Source organism: Dermacentor albipictus, chromosome 2 (genome assembly GCF_038994185.2).
Source record: "Dermacentor albipictus isolate Rhodes 1998 colony chromosome 2, USDA_Dalb.pri_finalv2, whole genome shotgun sequence".
In the NCBI taxonomy this organism is placed as follows: Eukaryota; Metazoa; Arthropoda; class Arachnida; order Ixodida; family Ixodidae; genus Dermacentor; species Dermacentor albipictus.
This window is the reverse complement of record NC_091822.1, coordinates 170,891,988-170,917,718: the sequence shown is the minus strand read 5'-3', so window position 1 is coordinate 170,917,718 and position 25,731 is coordinate 170,891,988. Positions and strand designations below refer to the sequence as shown.

General features: G+C 51.1%; 1 protein-coding gene across 2 annotated transcripts in view; it reads right to left on the bottom strand.

The window, feature by feature from the left end:
* The window catches only part of LOC135900911 (uncharacterized), a 155,312-nt gene that overhangs the window by 15,345 nt on the left and 114,236 nt on the right, over positions 1-25,731 (bottom strand). For both annotated transcript variants that reach the window (XR_010563974.1, XM_070534432.1), the window contains one exon: positions 6,225-6,342. Coding sequence is in view for 1 of the 2 variants with exons in the window: in XM_070534432.1 (XP_070390533.1) it covers positions 6,225-6,342 (118 nt within the window). In the remaining variant the exon portion in view is untranslated. The remainder of the gene's footprint in view (positions 1-6,224; positions 6,343-25,731) is intronic.

The window sequence follows — 25,731 nt, the reverse complement described above, 5'->3', positions numbered from 1 at the left end:
TCGATCAGTATACAGCCAACACGAACCTTGCCATCCGCAACACTGCAGGGTTTTAAAGAGGTCGGATATCTACTATTCTCGCAGGCGTCCATTGTTTATCCTGTGCAAAGCACTCCCTCGCGGGTCATTCCGGATGGCTCCCCCGTAGCTGGAAGAGATGGAGGATTACTCTGGCACCATCCAGCAGAAGGATACAAAATGTGCCCCATCCCATATCTTCCGCCTCCGCTGCGCAAATAAATGGGCCGCACCAAGAATTGCGCTCATAGGCCGTTTTCCCGATCCGCCGGAATAAATTGGTGGCCGCCCATTGAGGCTTATGGTTATGACGGCTTCTTTTACACGACTCGGCGAGAATGTTCGGTGTATCATTCGTAGTCCGCTTCAGTGTGTTTGCAATTTTCCGTGCCCGACTTTTACGCTTTGATGGAAACTGTTGTGCACGTTCGTGGATCCGTGATATAGAAATTCTGAGCCACTAGCTCCTATGCTGGATAAGGTCATTTCAGGGAGGAGCATACCGTGCGTAGCATCCCTGATGATGTGATACGCTTTATGACGCAAGGGTCACGTGGGCCCACAGAGCACTAAGAACATGAACGGTGTTATTGAAAGTATACAGCCTTAAGGAAGTACGTTATATGGCTGCCGAAAACGTTGACTGCAGATGTGCCTTAAAAACGCAGTACCCTTCCACTCTGTGAAGAAGGATGACCACCGAAGCTGTGTATGTGGGCCCCTTAATGGCCAACTGCACCTCCGCTGCGAGTCAGCCCTGCATGGCACTATCTTCAGGATTGGCCCACGTATGGGGAGTGCTTAACGCCTGCTTCACCTCCTCCGCGGTTCGGCCCGGCGTTCGGCTATCTTCGGGATTTCGTGTCTACACACGTACGCGATACTGGGGGAACTAGCCCTTAAAAGCTTGGCTGTAAAATCCTACGTATTACAAAATAAAGTTGGAAGACGCTTAAGCTTCGCCTTTAAGAGCGGAACGCGACAGCGTTCAAAGATCTCTGAGTGCTCTCTCATTGCACGAATCTCTGAGTGCACGAATGAAATTATGATGATGCATGCTACGAGTAAGGCATAGCCCTACGACTGATGGTTTCTTGCATGTATGCAGGTCAGTTACCTATTCAGAGGCCTTCGCTGGAAGGGTGGCTGCCTGGTGAATGTTCGTGCGCACCTGAGGACGAGTCACCTTTCGTGGAGCTTCCACTGCGTCTACCTGAAGCGGAGACTAATTTCGATTGTCCACATAATCAAGTTGGTGTGCGGAAAACCCTGGGGAACGTTAGTACTGTCCATGCCGCAGCTGTACAGAGCCCTGTTTCTGGGCTTGGAAACATGCAAACCCAGAAAACACATGCAAAACAAATGTTCGCACCTTCGAAAATTTGCAGTGCCGAGCTCTATACGCACGCGTCTTGGATTACAGCGATGCGCGTCGACACATCTAAAAATCACGATTGCTGGAGACTACTTGATTTCAACATACATCACAGTTGACAACTCAGAGCACCCATTCAACATCTCTGTCGCTTCCCCAGTACCTAGTTGCGTGTGTCGCGCCCCAGTGACTATATTGCTGCATTGCCAGCGCAAGGACCGCGAGCCACATTTTCAAAACTTGTTGCGACACGTAAACGCTGCCTTCATTCGGGCTTTACACGAGCAGCATGACCACTGTTACCTCTGTAGTACCTACGACAGTCACAAGGACGCCTCACAATTCCGGGAATTAAGAAGACCCCTCATTCAATAGTGTCGATACGTCAATTGACGTAACAGCTGCTAGCTCCCGCTATTGTCACCCCGACCTTACAAGGCGCAATCAAGCCCAAAGTGTCCCACATAATAACTTCGACGGCAACAGAGCTTGCCGCCCTACGTGCCGCTGTTAATTACATTACGCAAGTAAAACTTCAAAAGTGGGTCGCTTTTCTTTTTTTGAGATTCCAAGGCAGCCCTTCAGAGTCTACAGTCAGCCTTACGGCGTAAGGCCCATGAACAACTGATGTTTGAGACCGGACAGGTTCTCCATCAAGCCCTCATGAATGTAAGTGACATCATCTTCTAATAGCTGCCAGGGCACTGCGGCATCATCGGTAACGACCTTGCTGATGATGACGCCCGATCAGCCCATAAGGAAACCCAAACATTTCGCGTACCCTTGTCAGCGACTGACGCCAGCGAAAGGTCTTCTTCGTTTACTTGCTCAAACCAAGACTCAAGCTTCGTGGAACACCTTGATTGCCTCGGAGTGTCTCTCCACCGGCTTGATCCTACTTTGAAGCTACAGATTCCATGGCACTTCTCCCACCATGATCAGTGGCGTAGCAACAGGGGGGGCCGGGGGGCCGTGGGCCCCGGGTGCACGGGGCCAGTAGGGGTGGGGGGGAGGTTTCACATACGCCTGAAGACACCCGAAAATTGTCGATATCCTCGCCTTCCTCGACTACACCCGGGGAGGGGGGGGGGGGGACAGAATAACTAAGGGCCCCGGGTGCCGGATGACCTAGCTACGCCAGTGACCGTGATGTAACTTTGCCGCCTCTAACTTTTACGAACGCCTACTCTTTCCTTATCGGAATGTCAGACAAACCTACCTGTGACTGATGCAACTGTGAAAAGACTATCGAACAAGCGCTCTTTCTTTGTGAACGTTATGACATCGAACGCGACATTTTACGGAATGTGTTAAAGCGATTAGACAGCAGCCTATTTTCAGAGAAATATTCCAGGGCTATGGGCCCACGCGTCGCAAGCTTACGAAACGACGTGGGTATTGTTACGGTTGATGAAAAAGACTGGCCTCAGTAACCGATTGCAGACGTAAATTGATGGATAGCCACACATGTTCTCATAGACAGCGAGGACGTGGCATATCCTCAAGGCTCTCATAGATCCGACCAAGACCAAGGCAGAAAACAACAAAACCATCTACCGGTTCATCCACCAGTACGAGGGACCAGACTCCGAACTCCTGGAGAAGGTGCGCGTTAAATGCTTCGGGGACACAAACCCAGCAGCTTACGCAGAGCGCTACCGAGGAAGAGAAAACGTTAACCTGGACAGACCCATCACGCGAGAAGAGGTCTACGCAGCGATTCGAAACACAACCAGAAACACGGCCACGGGTGCAGACAAGATAAATAACGCACTCATCCGCAACCTTAGTGAAGAGTTAGTCGCAGAATTTACCGACTTTCTCAACAAACACTGGGAAGCTGAGACCGTCCCCGAGGAGTGGAAGCATGCGGAGGTAGTGATGATTCCTAAACCGGGCAAGAAACTGCAAATTGAGAACCTCAGACCGATCTCGCTCACATCTTGCCTGGGAAAACTGTACGAACGAGTGGTGACGCTGAGACTACAACAGTACATGGAGGACAAGGAACTGTATCCCCACAGCATGTTTGGATTCAGAGCAAAATTATCGACTAAAGACGTACTGCTTCAAATCAAAGAAGAAGTACTCGGGAACGTCCCCAGGAGCGGGGAGAATATAATAATGGCATTGGATATCAAGGGGGCTTTTGACAATGTAAGCCACGAAGCTATCCTCACGGGCATGAACGACCTGAACTGCGGGAGGAGAGTCTACGGCTACGTCAAAGCCTTCCTTTCAAATAGAACGGCAACGATTGGCCTCGGAGGGCTCCGATCAGAGAAGTTCCTTACTCCAAACAAAGGGACGCCTCAAGGGTCGGTCATCTCCCCCACGCTTTTCAACATAGCAATGATTGGCTTGGCAAAACAGTTAAAAGAAATCGACGGCATACACCATGCCATGTATGCCGACGACATCACCATCTGGGTTAACACAGGCTCGCTCAGACAGAAAGAAGAGAAGTTACAAGAGGCAGCCACCTGCGTAGAGGACTACGTCAGAGCAAGAGGACTAGCCTGCTCCACTGAGAAGTCCGAGCTCCTGAGAGTTTGGAGAGGAAAGCAAAACCGCACAGTCCCCACCAGCGACGAGTTAAAGCTCAACGTCTACCTCGAGGGCAAGCCGATACCGGAAAAGACGCTCATCAGAATCCTGGGGATGTGGATACAGTCAAACCAACGCTGCACCCACACCCTCGCCCTACTCAAGGCATCCACCCTACAAGTGGCCCGCATGATCACGCGCATCTCACACAGACGCCACGGCATGCGAGAGGAGGACACACTCAAGCTGGTCACAAGCTTGGTTGTCAGCCGAGTGGCATACAGCCTCCCATACTACAATCCCATCAAGAGTGAGGTACAACAGGCGGACGCGATTCTACGCAAAGCCTACAAAACCGCACTCCACCTTCCCCAGAACACCTCAACCGAAAAGCTCCTAGCCTTAGGACTACACAACGCCTTCGACGAATTGAAAGAGGCGCAACTAGTCTCCCAACAACGCAGACTACAGCAGACCCCATCTGGCAGGGAGCTCCTGAAGAAACTAGGCTGCGCCGATCAACTGCAAGAGATCCAGAGGACCGAAACAATTCCGGACGAGTATCGCAACACTCTAAAAGTAGCACCCATACCCCGGAACATGGATCCCAACCTCCACAAAGCACGCAGAGAAGCGAGGGCTGAATACCTACAAAAAACACTAGCACCCCAAGAAACGACGGTATATGTGGACGCAGCCACATACGCCAGAGCAGCGGGGCAGAACAACAGCAACGCGGTAGCAACGGTGATTGATTCGAACCTACGCGAGATCACCAGCGCATCACTACAAGGCTGTACGATAATCGAGGCTGAAGAAGCGGCCGTCGCTCTAGCGGCAGCGGAGGGATATCGTTCTAAACAGTCTTTAACAATCCTTACAGACTCGCAAACAGCGTGCCGCAACTACCTACGCGGCAGAATAGGGCACGGAGCGCTCCGCATACTCCGCTCCGGAGACCACATAACACAACGACAAACAAAAGAAGAACCAATTAGGCATACAATAGTATGGACGCCGGGACACACGGGAGTCGCAGGGAACCAAGAGGCGGACAGGATAGCTCGAGGGCACACTTATTACCGAGCATCCCACGTAGGCGACCTCGAGGAGACCGAACCTGTACCCCAAGACTTTTCGGCGATATTAAATTACTACAAGGGCTGCAGAAAGCGGTATCCACCACCGCACAGCTCCCTTAGCAGAGAGGACTCTGTCGCGTGGAGGCAGCTACAAACGGGCTCTTACCCGAACCTACACGTACTCAGCAAAATTTATCCGACACAATACAATGACAAATGCCCCTGGTGCCACGAAACACCCACGCTGTATCACATAACGTGGGCATGCCAGAAGATAGACGTGGCACCCGTTATACCAAACCCGAGTGCGGAACAATGGGAGGGAGTGCTCTCCAGCGATCGCCAGGTCGACCAAGAAGGTCTGATTCGGCGAGCACAACTGGCAGCAGCATCCAGCGGAGCCCTGGACTAAGGGCAACCGACCGTTGTGTTAGAAGATGGACGATTCCATCTGAAGACCGCAGAAGACCAGCGAATCTAGAGCTGATAAAGTTTTTCACTCACTCACACACTCATAGACAGCATATTGCTCCCTCCCTCTCCTTTCTTTTCATCCCGTTATCCCCTTTATCCCCCCTCCTCCGCTTACAACAGAAAATCTATCACGCGTCTGGTTGATCTCTATACCTTTCCTTCCTTCTTTTCCTTCTCCTCTTGGCCAGAAGGGGCTGCAGGGAAGTGCGTCGTCGCTACGCGAGCATCGTACAAGCACTTAGTGAAGCCATTTATTATAGTTAGTATGGTATCCATTAGTTCACCGTATGCTGCTCCACTTCTTCAGGTTCACAGGCTTACACGACAGTGATTGAGAACACAGCGTGTTATTCCTGGAAAGCACCCGTTCTTCCTTTGTTCGCAGTGCTTATGTATTTCTTTTTTCCCACTCTTTCCCTTTACGTACGCGTGCAGCGCAGGCCAAAAATACTTCTAGCTAAAGTATTTTGCTTTCTATAAATCATTTTCTCCTTCATTTTTATCACTTCCTCTATCTACCCCCTGCTCACCATTGGGTCCGAACTCAGTCCTGCGTAACCTGCCTGCCTTTTCTTAATCTATATATCTTTCACAACACCGTAAGGTAAGACATCCACACCTGCCACTTTGTCAGCGGCATCTCTGCGGTGTCGTTTAACACGAAGCTAAAAGGTGGTACGGACACACAAAGCGAAGAGCAACGGTGGAAGTCGTCAAACGCAACGCACCTGTTGGGGTAGACGTCGATGTGGAGCTCATTCTTGATGTTCGTCAGGTACACCACAGCCGCGACGTTCATAGCCACAGTTTGGATCGAACCACGACCAGTGAGCAGCACCGTGGACTCTGCGCAGCAATATCATGTAAACAATAAATTGATATATAGATTTCATTAAATTTTAGCCCATGCTCTTCGTTCACTGACTGTCCCCTAACGCTATTCGGGCAGTAATTTATCGGCGCTTATTTTCAAGGCATGAGAACCAAGAAAACATTTCATCTTTTCACTTATCCTTATTTACTTACGCCAAACGTACTGGTACCATGCACAGAGATGAGTGGCAGGAATACATAACATACTTCAAAGAAATAAAACAGAGTTGAAGAATAAGATTTACAGGACGTTGACCCTAACAGGTACTCACAGAATACACTACACACTGGATCAGAGTACCGAGATCTATGAGGACTAAGAGTAATCACAGTCAAATATCAATATCTTATCACATCAAGGCAATTTTTGATGAATACCTCACTGGGCCCGTTCGCGAAAGGACATTTCAATGCTATTCGAACATTTAGTGGTACAGGGTAAAAGAGTATAACTTAAACGTCGAGTGAGTGGCAACCTTCAATTTTCGTAATTGGTAATCCCGAAAATTTGCAAAAAAAAAAAAACTGTCGCTCCACAGCAACCAATTGCACCCGCACGACCCTGAATCGGTTCCCTCTTTATCAAGTAATAGTGCTTGCAGAAGAAAAAAAATAAAAGCTAAATACACGCAAACAACATGAAGTAACAGATTGCGTGAGAAACACCTCGGTCGGATTGGAATGCCACGCATATTTATACAGTTATGCTTCTTTCTTTCTAACGTTGCCTACTACCTTCAGGCAGGGCACGGACGTGACCGACACGGCTTTCTCAGAGGTGGGAGCTCAAAAAGGCGCTGCGCGCACCATTAGCAGAGCTCCTGCGAGCGAAGCGACCAGAAGCCTTTTTTACAGGTGGCGAAAGACCGGGCGGGAAACTTCGTATTTGCAGCCCGCATACTGGACGGGGTGCCTAATTTAGATAAGAGCATCTGAAACCTAATTTACATTTCCCCCTTTGCCTAGCTTTTCTTTCTGGTTCTGCAGCGCTGATCTCATCAAAAATGAAGGGAAAAAAAGGAAAAAAGCGGCGTCAACTTCTACATTCTGCGTCACTGAAGAATCGTAAAGCTGCGCGGAATGCAGAGCGAGCGCGAGGAAGCTAACGCGAGCTAGGCGGGGAAGCCGAACTCGTCGATTTGTCTGCATTATGGGATCATTCTAGCCGCCGCGTTGGCTCAGTGGCTATAGACCTTATTTTGCATAATGACGACGACCCAGTGCGCGCATTGGGTTCCCGGCACCATTGTAAAAGATAGACGTGTGGTCGAGCGCAGGAGGTGCGTAGGAATTTTTTTTTTTTGGGGGGGGGGGGGAGGGGGGGCTCGTCGACAAGTCTCGCTGAGCTTGCTGTCGTGTTCTGATGTGCACACAGCATGTTCGCCGTATGACATGGCCCTGAGGACGTAAGGTGGGTTTCCCGTATAGATAGCTTGCACAGACGTCATCGCGGCCGCCATCTTTAGGCAGTAGCACGTCGAGAAGGAGTGTAATCAAGAAACGTGACAGAATGACGGCACGATGGGCCCATCTTATGTCGAACGACAAAGCGATAACAGTGATAAACCGGTGAAATACAGTCACAGTCAATAGGCAAAACAATGTGCGCGTGATAATACAATGCATTGACGTCATCGTGGCCATCTTTGGGCATTAGCGCAGTGAGAGGTGCGTCCACAACGTCCCATGAAAACTATCTACAGGCAAAATATTTCGGCACGCGCTCCCACGCTTGCGTCACGAAGACGTCATTGACTACACTACAAAGCTGAAGCAGCTAAACCGGCAACGATAAATTACCTTGACTGCAGAAGCTCCAACTTTTGTTCAGTACTACGTCATTCTCGATTCCATCTGAGAAATTTACACAAAAAAGGGGGAAGCAAACAAAAGTGCGGCTGGCTGCGACATCTTATTTGCTGATGTTGCAATTAACCCAACGCCGTAATTTAAAGCGCTGTCTAAGTGGACCCGCAAGCGTGACAATATTCGGCCAAACTATCGCGTCAGCTCACTGCATGCCTGCCCGGAGTATCATATTCGGCTCAAGAAACGCGAGTGTTGTCACCTGCACGACTTTAGGCGAGTGACGCACAGCTCCCAAGGGCGCCGTTGCTCACGAGTGCGCAAAAAAAAAAAAAGTCGATGGTTACACTATTCCCTAATGCGATACTTGAGCCCAGCTCTATACACGTCTTCATGTCGCAATGTATTGAGGCAAAGAATTTGAGAGATACATGTAGCAGAGTCGGTGACCGTCGGAGATCTGATCTGCGGGTCAAGCACGTCGGCTTTTAGTGCACGACTCGTCGAAAATTCCAGCGTGGTCGCTGGTGCCGCGTCACTTCCACAAAGCACTACACATTCGCGTCGCGCATACAATAAGATCACGAAACAATCGCAAACCATGACAATTGAATCAAGCGTGATAGAGACCATACCAAAATTATGGGGTTTTACATGCCAAAATCACTTTCTGCTTATGAGGCACGTCATAGTGGAGGACTCCGGAAATCTCGACCACCTGGGCTTCTTTAACGTGTACCTAAATCTAAGTACACGGGTCTTTTCGCATTTCGCCCCTATCGAGATGCGGCCGCCGTGGCCGGGATTCGATCCCGCGACCTCGTGCTCAGCAGCCTAACACCATAGCCACTGAGCAACTGCGGCGGGTTGAGACCACACCAAGCGAACCAAACAAGTGCGAGCTACAGCTGACGCGAGCAGACTATAGTGGGAAACGAACGGCCCAGCTAAGACCACATACGAGTACGTATCGAGCAGACAGGCAAGCCCGAACGACACCAGTTACCTGCGTGCACGTCACTGAAGGGGCCGCTGTCATTGGGGTTCGCCGTTCGCGGCTCGCGGCTTTCATCTCCTATTCGTCGTTCGCTATTTCATGTTTCCCTGTTGTGCTCGTTCGCTCGGTTATTACGCCAACGCTCGCCTCAAGAGCCTATGTGCAGCACTCTAATACGGACAAATATCCCTGTGCGCGCTCTACACGTTCCTTTTACATCTGCTTAACTATCACCATTAGTGGGAAATACAGACGAACTGTCGGGCAACGGCCAACGAAGTGGTCGCATTCACAGTTGAAGCTGACCCACTGAACGCCGTACTCAATGTCCCGCACTCATGCGCGTATACCCTACTGCAGTAACTGATTCCGTAGACACACTGCGTTCATAGTGACGCGCAATGGTAGATCGGAAAAGCGAACGTCATTGAAAAAAAAAACTGTAATTTACGGACAAGACATGCAAGCACGCGCTCGTACATGCGGCGCATCGGCTGCTAGAGCTTACGTTGTAAAATTACTCACAGCCTTAAAAGTGAATAGGAACACGAGCAGCTTCATCGGTATAGCCGACAACATTGCACCGCCCCAACGCAGAATATTCACGAGCACGATGAAGCTTAAATTTCTGGTTTAATTGTCCTGGCTTCGAAAACAATGCGCTTATTTACCGAGACAAAGTAGAAGGGCCGCCTCACAATAACGTTCCCTCCTTGCGAATCATCGGCACTGTCGGCCCATGCCGGCACATGCAAGCACAACCCACGCGTCCTCCCTTCACACGCGTGGGAGCGAGACATGTCCGCTCGCCGTAGACACGCAAAGCTGTCTAGACCGACGGCGGACGCGCACATTTGCATCCACTACTTCTACAGTCCCGTCCCGAAGTTGGCCCTACGCCGGTTTTTAATTATTAAGCGCAGGCCTTGCGCATGCATACCCAGGGCGCGTCCGCGTCTTATGCAAGTGTCAGGCGGTATAAGCCGTCCGGCGCCTGTCTCGCGACGAGCTTCACGCGGTGTGGCTGCACAAGCGCGCACGCTACGCAAGCGTGGTTCTTCGTTCTCTGCCTTGCGCGGACTCTGTGCCCCCTCGGCACCGTCTACGCCCTCCACCGCGTTTCGTCTATGCTGAACGCGAAACCAATTTCGGAGGTACTCGGGCGACGGCCACATGCCTTACACCCGCAGAAAGCTACACGTGCAGTCGAGTTCTAGGAGTGTACCGGCCCGAGTGGCCATTCTTAGTACGCCTGTTGATCCTCCCGCGCGAAAGTGATGTTACTCTCTGTCTTTGTTCTTCTTTCTAACCCTCCCCCCTTTCTCCTACACCCCCCCCCCCCCCTGCATGGTAGTAAAGTGGACGCTCGTCTGGTTAACCTCTCTGCCTTTCGTCTGCTTGATTTCTCTCTCTCTTTCTCTTCGCAAATATGGACGGGGTTGACTACGCTCTTCCCCGATTACCCTCTCTCTTCTCATAGCCTATACAAGGGAAAGTGCACTTGCTGCACATTCCCGGACTGGTGTACGCTATGCCGTACTTTGCGAAATAAAATGTGTACAGGCATTCGAAGAAGCCGGTCGATGGTTTCTATACGAATGCGCAGTGACCTACAGCGACTTATACAGTGATATGTGTTTTTATTCGAGAGGCGTGGTCGGTAGAGATCTCATTACAGCGACGCTTCAGGTCGGACCCAACTCTGATTTCCCTATTCAAACGCACGTGAAACGCACAAATGCTCGTTTGACAACAACTGAATCTATCTGAACAGATTTCGTTGCTATTTAAGAGACCAAGCTAAACGCCTGCGGCTGTCTGAAGCAGCATTTTGATTTAATGCTTCAAAGATATTAATTGCAATGAATGCATTAAATTGATGTTTCATATAACACCAAAGCAGAAAGTTTACAAATACGAGGCTCTGCACTACAGACAGCTAGAGACCGCCCTCTGTAAGCTGCAACTGTTGGAGCATCTGACGCAGGCAGTTGTGACTTTTGAGTGTATAGCTCATAAGTCAAATTGCTAGAATGCTTACGAGGATTTTGAAAGTGGCCTACTTCCAAGTTAACGGTATATGTGGGAGAAATGTATGAAATATATACGTATTTTGTCTGCTTTAGATCTCGCAATAGTGAAGTTTACAAAATCCTAATGTCGCTGTTTATTGCAAACTCAAAGAGTTGCACAGTTTATTTTTTTTTCAATTTCACGCTTTTAATTAGTATTCATTGATGGTATGAATGAAATATTTTTTTGCGTTAAATGCAACATTTTTCATCAAATTGGGTGCAGTAGTTGCTGACCTAAACGATTTTCCTGTTCATAGTATATAGACACCAGCTCGTAAGGTGAAACTTCCTCTTAAGAAGAATCTTTAACTGGGAGCTTCTATTTGAATACATGGAAACAGAGAAATTGTTCTTATCGTCAACCACTACTCCAATTTAAATAATTAGGTTAGTTGCATGTATAAGAATACGCTAAAATCTAGTGGGTGTACTAAGCGGACATCTTACTTAAGCCACCAATTGTTCTAGAAAAATTGGTGAAAGAGGCAAGATTCCAAAAGAAAAGAAAGAGAACCTGTCAACTTTACGATTCTCCAAGTAAGCAATGAAAATCTAAATTTGGTACACGGGGCCTAACCATAAATATAGAGAGAACTAAATTAAGTCTCTATAAAGCGCTCTAAAATCTACCACTAACATCAGTAGAACTTTTGCAAAACTCTTGCGAACAGTGTAACACATTTTGTGCAAGCTGCAAATCAATATTTAAATTTAACGCTTTAGGTGCTCTAACAAAAACAGTTCGCAGAACTGCGATATCTGTTTTTGGTGCCGAGTTAAAGATTTGTAAGCTTTGTCCTTTTATCATCTTTAGCTTACAGAATGTCCGCCATTTGTTCAAAAATTCCAGGTATATATATCAACATCTTGCTGGCCGCAGTCCCTGCAGCTTAACTTTTCTGTCTCTAATACAACAAGCTTCATTCAAATCGGTCTAGGGGTTATCTCATGATAGTGTTTCTGCATTTTACATGTATTTGAATAGGTAGCCTCAGTGTTGGTCCTGAGCTAAACCTATGGCTTAAGCCTCCCTCCTGCTTACGCAGATTCCTTGGTCGTGACGACGGCCAATTGGCGGCCGTCATGTTTGTCTTGCAACATAACTTGTAGTGGAAGTTCGTGGAAAGCATTTACGAGATGACTATACCAGAAGAAACGTCTTTATGCAGAGTATCAAGAGGACGCCAAAACTGAGTGACGGCCGCTTATCCCGTAGCCTCATCGGTGGTAGTGATAGCGGTGCGAAGTCTCCCGTCATTCGTCCATTCGAGGCGGCTGCTCTGCGAACCTGAGCTAGGTAATTACGGCGTAATCATGCAAAGGTACAACCCAGCCCGTAACAGCAGCTTATTTGCTTGCTCAGCGACCACTTACTCTATTGCTCAATGTGTAAACTTTCAGTCAGTCATTCGCTCGCGTATATATTCGTTTATTAACTTCGTCACTCCATTACGTCGTCCAGTTCGGTATTCATTCATTCACTTATTCGTACACCGAGGGACGTATTCTGAAACGTTCGCCGCGGCGAAGTTTCGCACTGGCAACGCCTCCGCCGTTGCGGCGCGCGCTGAATGGCTGCTTTGACAAAACCGGAAATTCGCTTGCGCCACCTGAATATCCGGTTTTGTCAAAGCAGCCATTCAGAGCGCGCCGCAACGGCGGAGGCGTGGCTAGTGCGAAACTTCGCCGCGGCGAACGTTTCAGAATACGTCCCTCGGACGCGTCCACTCACTCACTCATTTTTCACAGACGCGCTCGCTCATTTATTCACTTACTCATTCGTTATTGATTGATTGATTGATTGATTGATTGATTGATTGATTGATTGATTGATTGATTGATTGATTGATTGATTGATACAATCATGCCAGCTCTAGCAGCACCACCGGTGCATGGAATTAGCGAGACGGACAACACTCAGACGGCCGACCTTGGCAGTCGGCGACCTTGACACGCAAGGCGACAGAAACTGTACCGGAGTACCGCGCTTGCGCAGAGGGCGCGTCACCGCACACACAGCTCGCAACGCAACTGACACGAACGTTCTTTTTGCTGCTGTCAGGTTTTCGATTAACCGCTACGCGCCGCGACTGCGACGACCGCGGGTTCCCGGTCATTAAGCGCGAGACCGGCGGTCACGGCGCGCCGGCTCGTCTCAAATATGCACGCAACGTGGAACGTCTGGAAAGGTGCGCCGTTCCTAATGAGCCTAACGGCTAAGACCCGCTCTCATGAACCTCCACTCCTCGCGCCCAGACGAAATCAACGCGGCGCGAGTAATATGGAGCTTCTGACTTGGAAGGGTGACTTCGCTACGCTGGCACAGGCCGTGCTCTACTAATTCGCGGTTTTGTGTGGTATGGGAGAGTACATACGAGCCGTGAAAAACGGAAAAGCTTGGCATGCGCGCCGATGTACATGCATGGGCATGCAAGTACGCGCGCGTGTGTGCGTGTGCGTGTAAGTGTGCGTGTGCGCGTGTGTGTACGTGTGTATGCGTGTGTGCGTGTGCGTGTGTGTGTGTGCGTGTGTCTGTGCGTGTGTCTGTTTGTGTGTCTGTGTGTGTGTCTCTGTGTGTGTGTGTGTCTGTGTATGTGTGTGTGTCTGTGTGTGTGTGTGTGTGTGCGCGCGCGCATGCGACTGAATTTGTGTAGGGCACCCAACTTTTCATCGAAGACCTACAGTAGCATACGCCAGAACTTCAGCCAGGCAAACATCTACAGCTCTTCACTAAAGCTCTTCTGGGAAGAATGTTACGTTGAGATCGTGGGTTTACGAAGCCTCTCCTGGTCGAACTCAAACCACGCACGTGACGGTACATCTGCGCTTGTGTCGTAGCCTGTTTGCCCCAGAGATTTCGTAGAGAGCCGACGTCAATCTATGTCGAATAATGACTTCACAACTTTGTCGTTTTGAATGAAGACTGGAATTCAACTTTGTAACCGGGTCACTTTTCCCATTTTAACAAAACCGCCAAATTTTACTGAACGTGTGGCCATTATGCCTGGCAATCGCGAGCAATATTCTTCGCATCACGCAGCTCGTATGGTGAAATGAACGTGCTTCTCCAGCTTTCCATCGCCACATTACAGCATGCTGACGGTTCTTGCTGCATTTCCTACTATTAATTTGCTCGTACTCTCAAACAAGCACGTCGTGATATAATAGAGTATACTTTGTTTTGCTCACGTACTGCATAAAGATGACCCAGCAAATTATTTCTTATTTTTCTTCTTTTTTTTTTCAGAGGAGCCGTTGTAAGGTGATGTAACATTCTGCGAATGCAAGGTTGTGACCTGCCTCTCTTCCTAAGCCTACCTCTAGCCTTTCCCGCATCATATTGCACCCTATCGCGAGCACACATGGTGAACCTCTCCCTCTCGTATTTATTTATTTATTTATTTATTTATTTATTTATTTATTTATTTATTTATTTATTTTTACTGATCGCCAGCCGTTCTCTTGCTATGCTGCTTTAGGTTTCACCATTAATTTTTTTCGGTATTGCTCTCTATTTTTTTTTCTATTGAAGTACATTTATTACGCCAGTGATTTCCGTGATTTATACACGTTGCTTCAGCCGAGAATTTTTTGCAAGCACCAACGGCAGTGTCGTCAAGTTTTTCGAATGAACGAGCAAAGATCTTTATTATAAACGTTGACACGCGGTTTCATCTGTAGTCTATTTCTTCCTCAGTTTTATTTCTCACTGTCTCATACTTTCGATCGGCAGACTTTTTGTGAGCGAGCTTTCCAGACTTTATTGTATCTCAACACATCGTCGCCGATCCTTCTTTTCTCTATATATGCTACCAATTCTCAGCATTGATTTTTTTCTTTAACATTTCGTTCAGTCGGTGTTTCGCCTAAGCCCCAAGCATTGCACGAAAGCTACACCATACGCGTGTCCTAGTGAAAGGCGTCGAAGTGATGTCGCTTTTTGTCGTTTTTTTGTGTGTTTGTCTTTGTTCGTCTATAGCGATGCAGAGCCTGTTATTGTCGTCTGTTTTTCTGTGGCTTCCACCTGCCAGGGAATCCCGGAAAGAAGTGCATAATTTCGAACAAAATCTGCAACCAGTGGCCTTTCTTCAAATTCGTTTATCGCTTCGTTGTTTCCTCTTATCCGTTCAATTTTATTTCAGTACATTTGTTCCATCTTTTTATTATTTTGTTTTAATCTATCGTACTGTTGCCTTTCTTCGCTTCTTCAGTCCTGAGACGCATCACACACGTGCTGTGCTGTTAGACAACCAAACATTCCCTCCCGTGTTTACAACCAATATTTATTTTCTGAACTTTCCCCGTCAATTCTTCCTCCTTTCCATTCGGGCTTAAAGGTTATAAACAGAGACAAGGTGCCTCAGAAAGACTGACCAACGTTTCAATAGGCGCTATCTACGTCAAATGCAGCGTTATCATCCTTGGCAGGTTAGTTCAACCTTTCAACCTGCCGACGATGACAAGGCCGCCTTTGACGAAGATAGTTTATCCTATGGAAACGTTGCCCAGCCTTTCTGAGGCACCTTATCCCTGTTTATAACATTTACACCACGTGTGCTACTCCTTTCCTCATCTCCCTTCTTGATTTTAGATTTCCTCCCGTCCATTGTGTGTCATAAAGCCCGGCAGGCTATACCGACGTAGAAAACTCTTGTTTGGCCCCGTTTTCTTCGTGGGACGCCTTTCTGGCGGCGCCATTCGCAGGAGCCCACAGTACCGTCCAGTTATGAAACGCGTTCCAGAGACGCTGAAAAGAACATCGCTTCAATGTTGCGTGCCTCTGAGACGTGCTGTTTCCTCAAGAGGAAATATGGCACGGCCATAACCTTGTTTCCACATATGCGCCTCATGTATGAAGAAGATAAAGGAAGTAATATGTCCTGCAGGCGCACATATGTTTGCCTATAATCTTTTTTATTTTTAACCCGTGTGTCATAACGGCAACAACTGTGGCCAGTGGTGGGTTACGCTACCCTGGAGAACGCAACACTGGGCAACACCGGATGTAAGGCTGGACACGTGATAAATCGCAAGAAAAACAATCAAGTCAACCAACAAATCAGCAAACCGAGACGACGTGTTATTCAAAGCAAGCTTTGACCTATAAGATGTAACGGACGCATACACACTGTGGGGATTTGGGGAATTCGACACGCCATGGCGCAGGCGCATTTCACCCATGTCTGCAATCCTAAGCCATGCCGTTCTTGCTCCGAACCAGTTTTAGCGGTGGCGCTCCACTCGCCGTGGTTCGTGGGTGAGGGCGGAGCTAGTGACGTCACGGGAGTGGTCCCTGGTGGCTACTGCCGTGACGGTACGGGCTCTCTTCTCCTTTGGGACAGCACCCGGTACGTACGATGCTCTCTCTCGTCCGCCGACACCTTTGTGACTAGGATTGAGCTCACGCACGGCGCCTTTGCCCGTGCGGGGAGCGCGTACCTCGTGTTGTTTCCTATCCCGACGCTAAGCCTAAGAACGGGTGCCTAGTGCTCGCGCGAGGTCGTACCACGCCGAGCCGCACTCATCGAAGGCCCAAGCCGAAGGAGATTGCCCGAGCTCTCGCGAGTTGGCCCATTGGTTATCGCCAGAGCAAGTAGCATAGCCGCCGGGACTTTTCCTAGCGGCGCGTCCCAGCTTGAGCCTGTGCTCTCGCAGCGACGTGCTACAGGCGCCCCTAGCTGTATTTTCGCCCTTGGTGCGGGACCCCTTTGGTTCCCCGCCGTCCCGGGACCGGGCGTTTGTGCAGTGTTGGGTGCCGTTGGAAACAATAAACGGTTTCCTTCATTTTAGGGCAATACTGTGTTTTTGCGTGCGTCGCTCGGTAGCCCCTCGTGGCCTGAGCTCGCGCGCAGCGGCGCTAGAGGCTGACGGCTGACGCGGCCCTGTGGCTCGCTAAGCTCGAACCCGCGGTGGTCGGTACTCCTGTGAGACCCTAAGACCCCACACTGGCGCCCAACGCGGATTCAAAGGCTCATTAAGCCTTTGTCTGTGCTTAGCCGAGTTAGTACGCCTTTGCATATTATACTTGCCGCGTTATGTCTGCTAGGCCGAGTGACCTTTGTCATTTGTTAGGGGACTTTTGCCCTTTGTTACCGCGAGCAGACGCCGCGTTGCTCGATAACGGGGCCAGTGCTCCGTTTGAGCAGCGGACTTATGCACCCTCACCTGTCGCAGCCCCCTGTGGGGACGACAACACGAGGCGCTACGTACCAGCTCCCATCGGAGCAGTAGCGTTGTTTGGGAACGGGGCCAGAGCCCTCCCCGAACAGTGCACACCAGCACATTCGTCTGCCACAGCTCCCTTTGGAATGCAAGGCAGTGCGATGTCGCAGCGCTCTCGATCGGCTCCCTGTGGAGTTTACGGAGCGCGGCACGGAAACGGGGCCTTAGCCCTCTCCGACGTTTGCCCGATGGCTGCTACTCAAATGAGCAGCCAAAACCAGTGGTCTGCCACGGCCCCCTGTGGGGATTACAATGCTGCAGCCACGAATTTCGCTCATTCGTCTCCCTTTGGAGTACATTCGGTTGTGCCCAGTGGCGCAACCTTCGAGCGCGCACCTGTTTTGTCGACGCTGGCTGCAAGCGGCCTAAGCAATTCACGTATAGCTGCCTCAAGTGGCAGCTGTGAACGACAGCAGGCGCACCCCGCTAGGAGCCCGTTTTGCTCTGGGGCTGGCGGCGCCGCGGCCGGTATCCCTGTGGAAACCGCGCCGCTAATCGAGCTGGACGACTGTTCACCCTTGCTCGACCACGCCGCTAACGCGCCAACGGTTCCCTTTGGAGCAGGCGCACAGACGCTGTTGCAAAACGCCGCTGAAATGATTCAGTCACTCTCGGGGGCAGTTAAGGCGCTTTCGGCTGTCCCGAAATGCGCGCACCCCGCTGTACGGTTGGCAGTCCCGACTTACAGCGGATACGGTGACATGCTCAGTACCAGGGATTATTGTGACTCCCTGGTACGCTACCAGATGGCAAATCGTTTGGAGGATCAGGAGGTGCTGGAACGCGTCGTTCCCGTAGCACTTACTGACACGGCGGCTAGGTGGTACCGGCTTTCCGGATACCGTGCAACAACCCTCGAGGAGTTCCGCGTGGCATTCCTGCGCGAATTCCTACCCGCTGACTACCAGAGTAGGATGCGGCGAGAGCTTGAGCTACGTACACAAGCTCCTGACGAGTCGCTTCAGGAGTACGTACGCGCGATGCAAGACCTTTTCTTAATCGCCGAGCCCAATGCTTCGAACGAGGAACGCGTCGAACGGGTGATCAGGCAGGCACATCCGACCTTTTCGGCGTACCTGCGCGGCGGCCGCTTCCGAGATCTGGAAGAATTGGCCGCCGAGGCAAAGCGCATTCAAGGCGACATTCTCGCCGCGCGAGCCTATCGCCCACCGCCGCCCGCCAGCGAGGCCCTTGAGCCAAGCTGCGCGTGGGGAGGGCCTGTGCCCCTCCCCCAACGGCAACAACCCGGCGAAGCTGCCTTTGCGGCTACTAGCGGGTGTGTTTGGGAGCTGAGCGCGCGCGCTCTAGATCCCTACACGTACGGGAAACGGGCAGCCTGTGCTGCACCACTGCCCGAAATGCATGCGCAGGGACGCACTTCGACCCAGCGCATCGCAGAGGCGGACGCTCGTGATAACAGGCCCTTTGGTCAAGCAGCGAGTCGACCCCGGCAGCGAGCTGAGGCCGCTCCGCCTCGGGAAAGGTACCGAGAAGGAGTGCGCTGTTTTCGCTGCCAACAACGAGGGCACATAGCAAGGGACTGCACCGCGCCCAGGCCTCCTGCGAGGTCGGGAAACGGGAGCGCGGGTCGCTCGTGAAGGCACGAGTGACCGAAACCTTGCTTGTCCCTTCGGCGTATCGAGCAGGTTGTGTTGCTGGGGCGCACGCGCCCTTCATTCCGGTGACCATTGTCGGCCGTGAATTTCCTGCGCTGTTGGACACGGGCGCAAGCGCTTCGTTGTTCGGCGAAAAGGTGTTATCCCACTTGCAGAAGCACTCAGTGCGCTTGCGGGATTGCCGAACGACATTCAATCTTGCGAAAGGCGTGGCCCATTCGGCGGGCGCCGCAAGGCTGACTGTCAGGTGGGGAGAGCGAATGAGACGCACGCGTTTCGTTCATCTCCCCGGGCTCAGTGTTCCTGTGATCCTCGGAAGGGACTTTCTCCTTAAAACAGGAATCGTTGTGGACATTGCAAATGGCGGCTATCGCGACGGACCGTTCACGTTGCTAAAGCCGTTCATCAGCCCGCCGGCGTCCGATCTTGCCTGTGCAGGTGGGGCGTCGGAAACGTGCCGCGCGCCGAGTTCGGGGGCAAGCCCTCGAGCTGTGCGCTCGCCTGCTGCTACTCCCCTTTGGGAACGAGAGGCACGGCACGAACCGCGTCGCGCGCTGAGTTCGGGGGCAGGCCCTCGAGCTGTGCGCTCGCCCGGTTGCACCAACGTGGTAGCTGACGCGCTATCCCGTGCCCCATTGTGCACCAAGAGCATTCCTCCAGGTGTTACAGCCACTGCCGGTGCCTTTGCACCAGCAAGCGTCGGGGGCGAAACGAGCGCAGAGAGAGGCGAGTCCGCAAGCGGGCAAACCTGTCATTCCGCTCTCCAGGCAAGCAGCGCGCCTCAAAACGAGCGAGCGGGGGAGCTTCTCGAAAGCGAACCTACAACGCCGTTGGCTGCTGTCCTGAGTGGGGACGAGACCAGACTCCCCTTTGGGAGAATTGGAATCGCATTCAGCAGGCAAGAGTTACTGAAGGCCCAGCAAATTGATTCGTTTTGTCGCGGAGTGAGCGACGGTCTCAGGGAGACGGAGCGCCGAGACGCTGCTGGTAGTGCGGCGGGCGCAGGGGGGCCGGAACCGGCGTGTGTCGCTGGGTCCCCCGCGGATTCATATTTGCTGGATCACGATGGGCTCCTGCTGAAATACATAGCTACCGATAACGAGGCTGTGGACCCGTTTAAGGTGGTTATCCCCAAGAGTCTGAGAAGCGCACTGTTGCGATCATCTCATGACGAACCCTTGGCCGGTCATTTGAGTGGCTCCAAAGTTTTTGCGAAACTAAGCCAAACTGTGACCTGGCCTGGCATAAAGCGTGACATTTTTCGCTATTGCCGTTCCTGCCATGTCTGTCAAACGGTGAAATCAAGGGGTGGCAAGCCGCCCGGGTTGATGAAACCAATTGACAGTGAGCGTCCGTGGCAAGTGGCCACCTGCGATCTTATGGGGCCTTTCCCCAGGAGTAAGCAGGGGTTCACACACCTGATGGTAGTCGTCGATCATTTTTCGAAGTGGGTGGAGTTGTTTCCGCTTCGAAAAGTGACCGCGCGAGCGGTGCTGGAGAGGCTACAGGAAGTTTTTGTCGGTTCGGCTTTCCGAAAAGACTAATTACGGACAACGCGTCTTATTTCACCGCTCGGGTGTTTGGTGCTACGTGCCGTTCCCTGGGAATTAATCACTCCACCACGTCACCCTACCATCCCCAGTCCAATTTGACGGAGAGGGTCAATAGAACCCTCAAACCAATGTTGGCGGCCTTTGCCGTGAGTCAAAAGGATTGGGCAGACCACTTGAGTGAGCTCGCGTTCGCAATCCGAACCGCCGAGAATCGCTCGACTGGTTTCTCTCCCGCTTTCCTCAATTTTGGAAGGGAGCTGGCAAATCCGGTGACCAGTGTCATTCAATGTCAGCTCGGGGATGAGGAGGCGCCGGCAGACTGTTCTGCGTACGCTTCAGCACTTCGGGACAGACTTTGTCGAGCTCTCTGTAGAGCAAGGCAGAGTTTGACTTCGGCCAGGGCCCAGCAGAAGGCTCAATACGACCGGAAGCATCGCCATCTTTCATTTAAGGTAGGTGATTTAGTCCTGAAGCGCAACCACGCTCTTAGCGACGCGAGCAAGGGGTTCTCAGCCTCGCTCGCTCCTAAGTGGCTTGGTCCGTACCGAGTAGAGAAAGTTTGGTCTCCGCTCGCGTACTTGCTGAAGGATTCCCCTTCGGGAAAACTCAGCCGTGCCCATATCGCCGACCTGAAAGCCTTTGCGTCGCGGTCCGACGAGCTCGCGCCGGTGCCCAGTGGCACCACCCGCAAGCAACAGGGCACACCCGGGGCGAAGGACCGCATTCGGACCACGCACCGGTACAACCTGAGGAGACGGTCACCTGTGTGATATCGCGCCTGACGGCGGACTTTTTCCGCCACCGAAGGCCCTCAGTAACATTGCTTAGCCTCAGTGGGTTAGCTTCTTTGCGGCCAGTGCACGAAAAGAAGCTGGCCCCAGCCCAGCTGTAGCCTTGTTGACAGTGTGTTGTGCAGTGTGCATTTTTTTTATTTTTGGGTACGCATGCTGAGTGTAATTATTGTTTTAATGTCTTAAGTGTACAGTTGTATAGTTCATTTTTGTTACTTGTACATAGATTTTGACCGTTCTTGTTTTCTTCTGTGTGTGTTTTTTTTCTTCTCGTTTTCGTTTTTTTTCCTTGCTTTTTTGCCAAGAGGGGGGTCGGTGACTGGCGTGTCGTGCAGCGCGGGGGGTGACAGTGGTCCCCTTGACTGGTTGGTGCGGGAGAGAGGGACGCTTCGCGCCTGGATCGGCGCGGCGCGTTGTGGCCAACGGGCGGCATGGCGGACGGCGAGGAGCGCGGTGCCACGAGGAGTGTGCGCGTGTGTGTGTGCGTGCGTGCGTGGGGGCTGTTGCTCGTTGAAGCAAGCTGAAGCAGCCGCGCCAACTCCATCGGATCGCCGCGGATACCGTTGGTGGACGGGACCCTATGACATCACGCCAGGAGCTCGACTCTGCAGTCGCCGACGCCGTGCGAACGCACTGCAGCCGCCACTGTGGCTGCCCATCCATCCTGCATACGGCGGCGTGGCCAGCTGACCTGGCAGTGTCCTGCCCCGTCCACCTGGAGTTCGGGACCACCACCACCACACTCCTCGGTTTCGCCGGCAACTCCGATAGAACAACGGTGAGCCCGTTCCTGCGTTAACTGGCCTGCTATCAAGCCCACGATCGCAACTCCCGCGACTTCGGCCACCGCCCTAGCCACAGAACTTTACGCGCCGCGTTCTCTTCGCACCCCCGGACATTGTCCCGCGCTAGCAGCAGACTCTTTTGTTAATATTTCTTTCCCCCTTTGCGGCGTCATTTTCTTGTATTTTAGAGTGTATTTTTTGATTATTTTTCCATTATCATTGTATGTATGTTTTCTTGTACGCATAGTGCTTGCTGGGCTGAGGTAGCAATTAGCTAGTGCATGAAAGGCTCAGTTGTCTTTGGTGCATTAGCCCCTACCAGCTTCTTCGCCAGACTGGTAGGGGGGCAATTAAGGAGAGGAGGATGTGGGGATTTGGGGAATTCGACACGCCATGGCGCAGGCGCATTTCACCCATGTCTGCAATCCTAAGCCATGCCGTTCTTGCTCCGAACCAGTTTTAGCGGTGGCGCTCCACTCGCCGTGGTTCGTGGGTGAGGGCGGAGCTAGTGACGTCACGGGAGTGGTCCCTGGTGGCTACTGCCGTGACGGTACGGGCTCTCTTCTCCTTTGGGACAGCACCCGGTACGTACGATGCTCTCTCTCGTCCGCCGACACCTTTGTGACTAGGATTGAGCTCACGCACGGCGCCTTTGCCCGTGCGGGGAGCGCGTACCTCGTGTTGTTTCCTATCCCGACGCTAAGCCTAAGAACGGGTGCCTAGTGCTCGCGCGAGGTCGTACCACGCCGAGCCGCACTCATCGAAGGCCCAAGCCGAAGGAGATTGCCCGAGCTCTCGCGAGTTGGCCCATTGGTTATCGCCAGAGCAAGTAGCATAGCCGCCGGGACTTTTCCTAGCGGCGCGTCCCAGCTTGAGCCTGTGCTCTCGCAGCGACGTGCTACAGGCGCCCCTAGCTGTATTTTCGCCCTTGGTGCGGGACCCCTTTGGTTCCCCGCCGTCCCGGGACCGGGCGTTTGTGCAGTGTTGGGTGCCGTTGGAAACAATAAACGGTTTCCTTCATTTTAGGGCAATACTGTGTTTTTGCGTGCGTCGCTCGGTAGCCCCTCGTGGCCTGAGCTCGCGCGCAGCGGCGCTAGAGGCTGACGGCTGACGCGGCCCTGTGGCTCGCTAAGCTCGAACCCGCGGTGGTCGGTACTCCTGTGAGACCCTAAGACCCCACAACACACAACACTCAAAGAGATGGCAACAAAACAGAACATGATTCATACAGAGGTCCATCGCCGCGCGTGTATGAGTTTTATTCTGATCAACAGTGAGGCTGATACAAAATAACACACTTCCTGTCTCATTAAGTCACCGGCGGGGTAAAAGAACGCCTTTCATTTCTTGTGAATCGAATTGCTTCCTTTTAGAAACTGTTTTGCGGAATTAATGGCAGGATGGTAAGACCAAATTCATCGTCATAAATTAAATTTTCTTGGTAGCTGGTCTAGATGGTGTGTCTTAGCTACAGGCGGGTTTGGCAATTGCCGGCCTGGCGATGAAGGCCAGCAATTGCTCCGCCTAAGAGTCTCTTAATTCACTGTCATTCGGGTACTCACCATCTGTCTCCTAGTTCAATGTCTCCGTTCTGGTCACGTAATCATCGGTGCAAGAAGATGGTGATTTAAAATGCCTCAGATAGAACAGCGACACTCGATCACTCGGCATAGTTTTAATGCAAATGCCTATCCTGACTCCACGGAAGTAACGTCGTCGTAGGTGCTAACACAGGCGAGAGAAAAGTTCATCGACGCTACCCACCAAGGAAGTAAAAAGAAACGAAAAAGCCACAACTGTATGAAACAACTCTGGCGCAATGTGAACTCGCCAAGCAAGAAATGCGTCACACATTTTTAATAAGAAACCTGTGCTTAGGCGGTGTTGGCATCATCGGTGACCCCACTAATCCTTCTAGTTTAGTCGAACGGTACATATCAAAAATATACTGGCCCAAACAAACAATTAAGAAAGGCAGAGACACTACACGTGCTCCGGGCCCCGCAAAAACAAAGAAGAAAAGAAAACAAGATAAGTAAAAAGAAAGACGCTCTGGGAGCTGAGTCCCTCACTTTACGAGATTTCATTTGCCCGCTCTGTTTATCTCGAGGACTCCTTTTAATTGCCCCGCATGGCCCCCTACACCGGCTGTTAAATCGATGCAGCAGTGTGAAAGCCAGTTAGCGTAGTCAATGAGCGCGGAATTCTCAGGGCTGTTTCTGTCAAAACCCACGCGACTTCCCAATCATGGCTCCCCACTGACAGAGGAGCGAATACTTGGAACAGTGGTCGTCACAACTTTCCGAGTGGGATGATGACTTTCTTACGTCCGATGCGCTCCATCAGCTGACCTCGCCTCCGGCAAGCCTGAACAGCGCTGCCCCAGTGCGGTGAGATACAGTGTATGCAGCTCAAGGACCGCGGACAGGACACGCTGCTGGGAGCAGACCTTCAGGTGTTTCTTTGTGTGAGTTTTTTTCCACCCCGCCATTCTGCCGCTTTTGACTTCCCTGCGCACCCTTCGCCCTTCGTATCTCGTTTACTTTGCAAGGTCCACGAACCAGACCTCTTCCTAATTAAAGGGAGCGATCCCTTCGTGAAGAGACGCGAAAAACGTGTTAGTCAGACGAGGATAAAGAAATAGAGAGGAAAGAACGAAAGGAAGAAGGAAAGAGAAGTGTAGAAGCACTGAGCCAAATGTGTGCGAGGGAGGTCCCTCATTAGGCGATCAAGTGAAGAAAAAAGAAAAAGAAAGGAAAACGAAAATGTCACGTAAAACCAGATTTTTGTTGTCTGTTCCTTTTTTTTCCTTTAATTAGGGACCTCACCGAGCTTTGATTATTTTGACTGCGAACTTTGTTGTTCATTTAATTATCAGCAAAAAAGTAGACTTCCTTCGCATCTAGCCTCCTGTGTTCCAGGACAAGTATAAGCAACACGCTTACAGCGACGCGTCCTTGGCTAATTCCAGCGTTCGCTTTCTTCGCTTTAAGCCAGCAGTTTGCATCTGCAAATTTCACTAAACTCTAATCTAAAGTGTGGTTCCCACTATAGCATTTCTTGCTGTCAGTACAGAAGCGATTTGCAGGAAAGCCTATTTGTGCTTTCTGCCCCTGCGCAAGATCAGTTCAAACGCGTATTAAAGCTTTGCGAATTGAAGCCCAATCTCATGGCGGGAACAAAAAAAAATACAATAAAAATAAATAAAGAAAAAGGAAAAGAAAAAGATTTTAAGTTCACGTTACCAGTTTGTTAATTATCTCCGCAAGCACTCAGCTTATTGTAGATCCAGCTTTGACTACAGCTGTGTTCTCGCTTTTCCTTCCTAATCTCTTACTGATTGCAGTTCCGGAAAACAGTAATTTACGCTCGAATCAGGCGAGCGGCGAAATTACTTCTGTTAAAACACATGGGAGCTAGTTCGTTATTGCGGAAGCGGTATTCTATTGTTTTATTCTGCTTGTCTTTTCTGTTCCTGGCACATCTTCTAATCAGCGATTGTCTAGAAGAAGTGCCG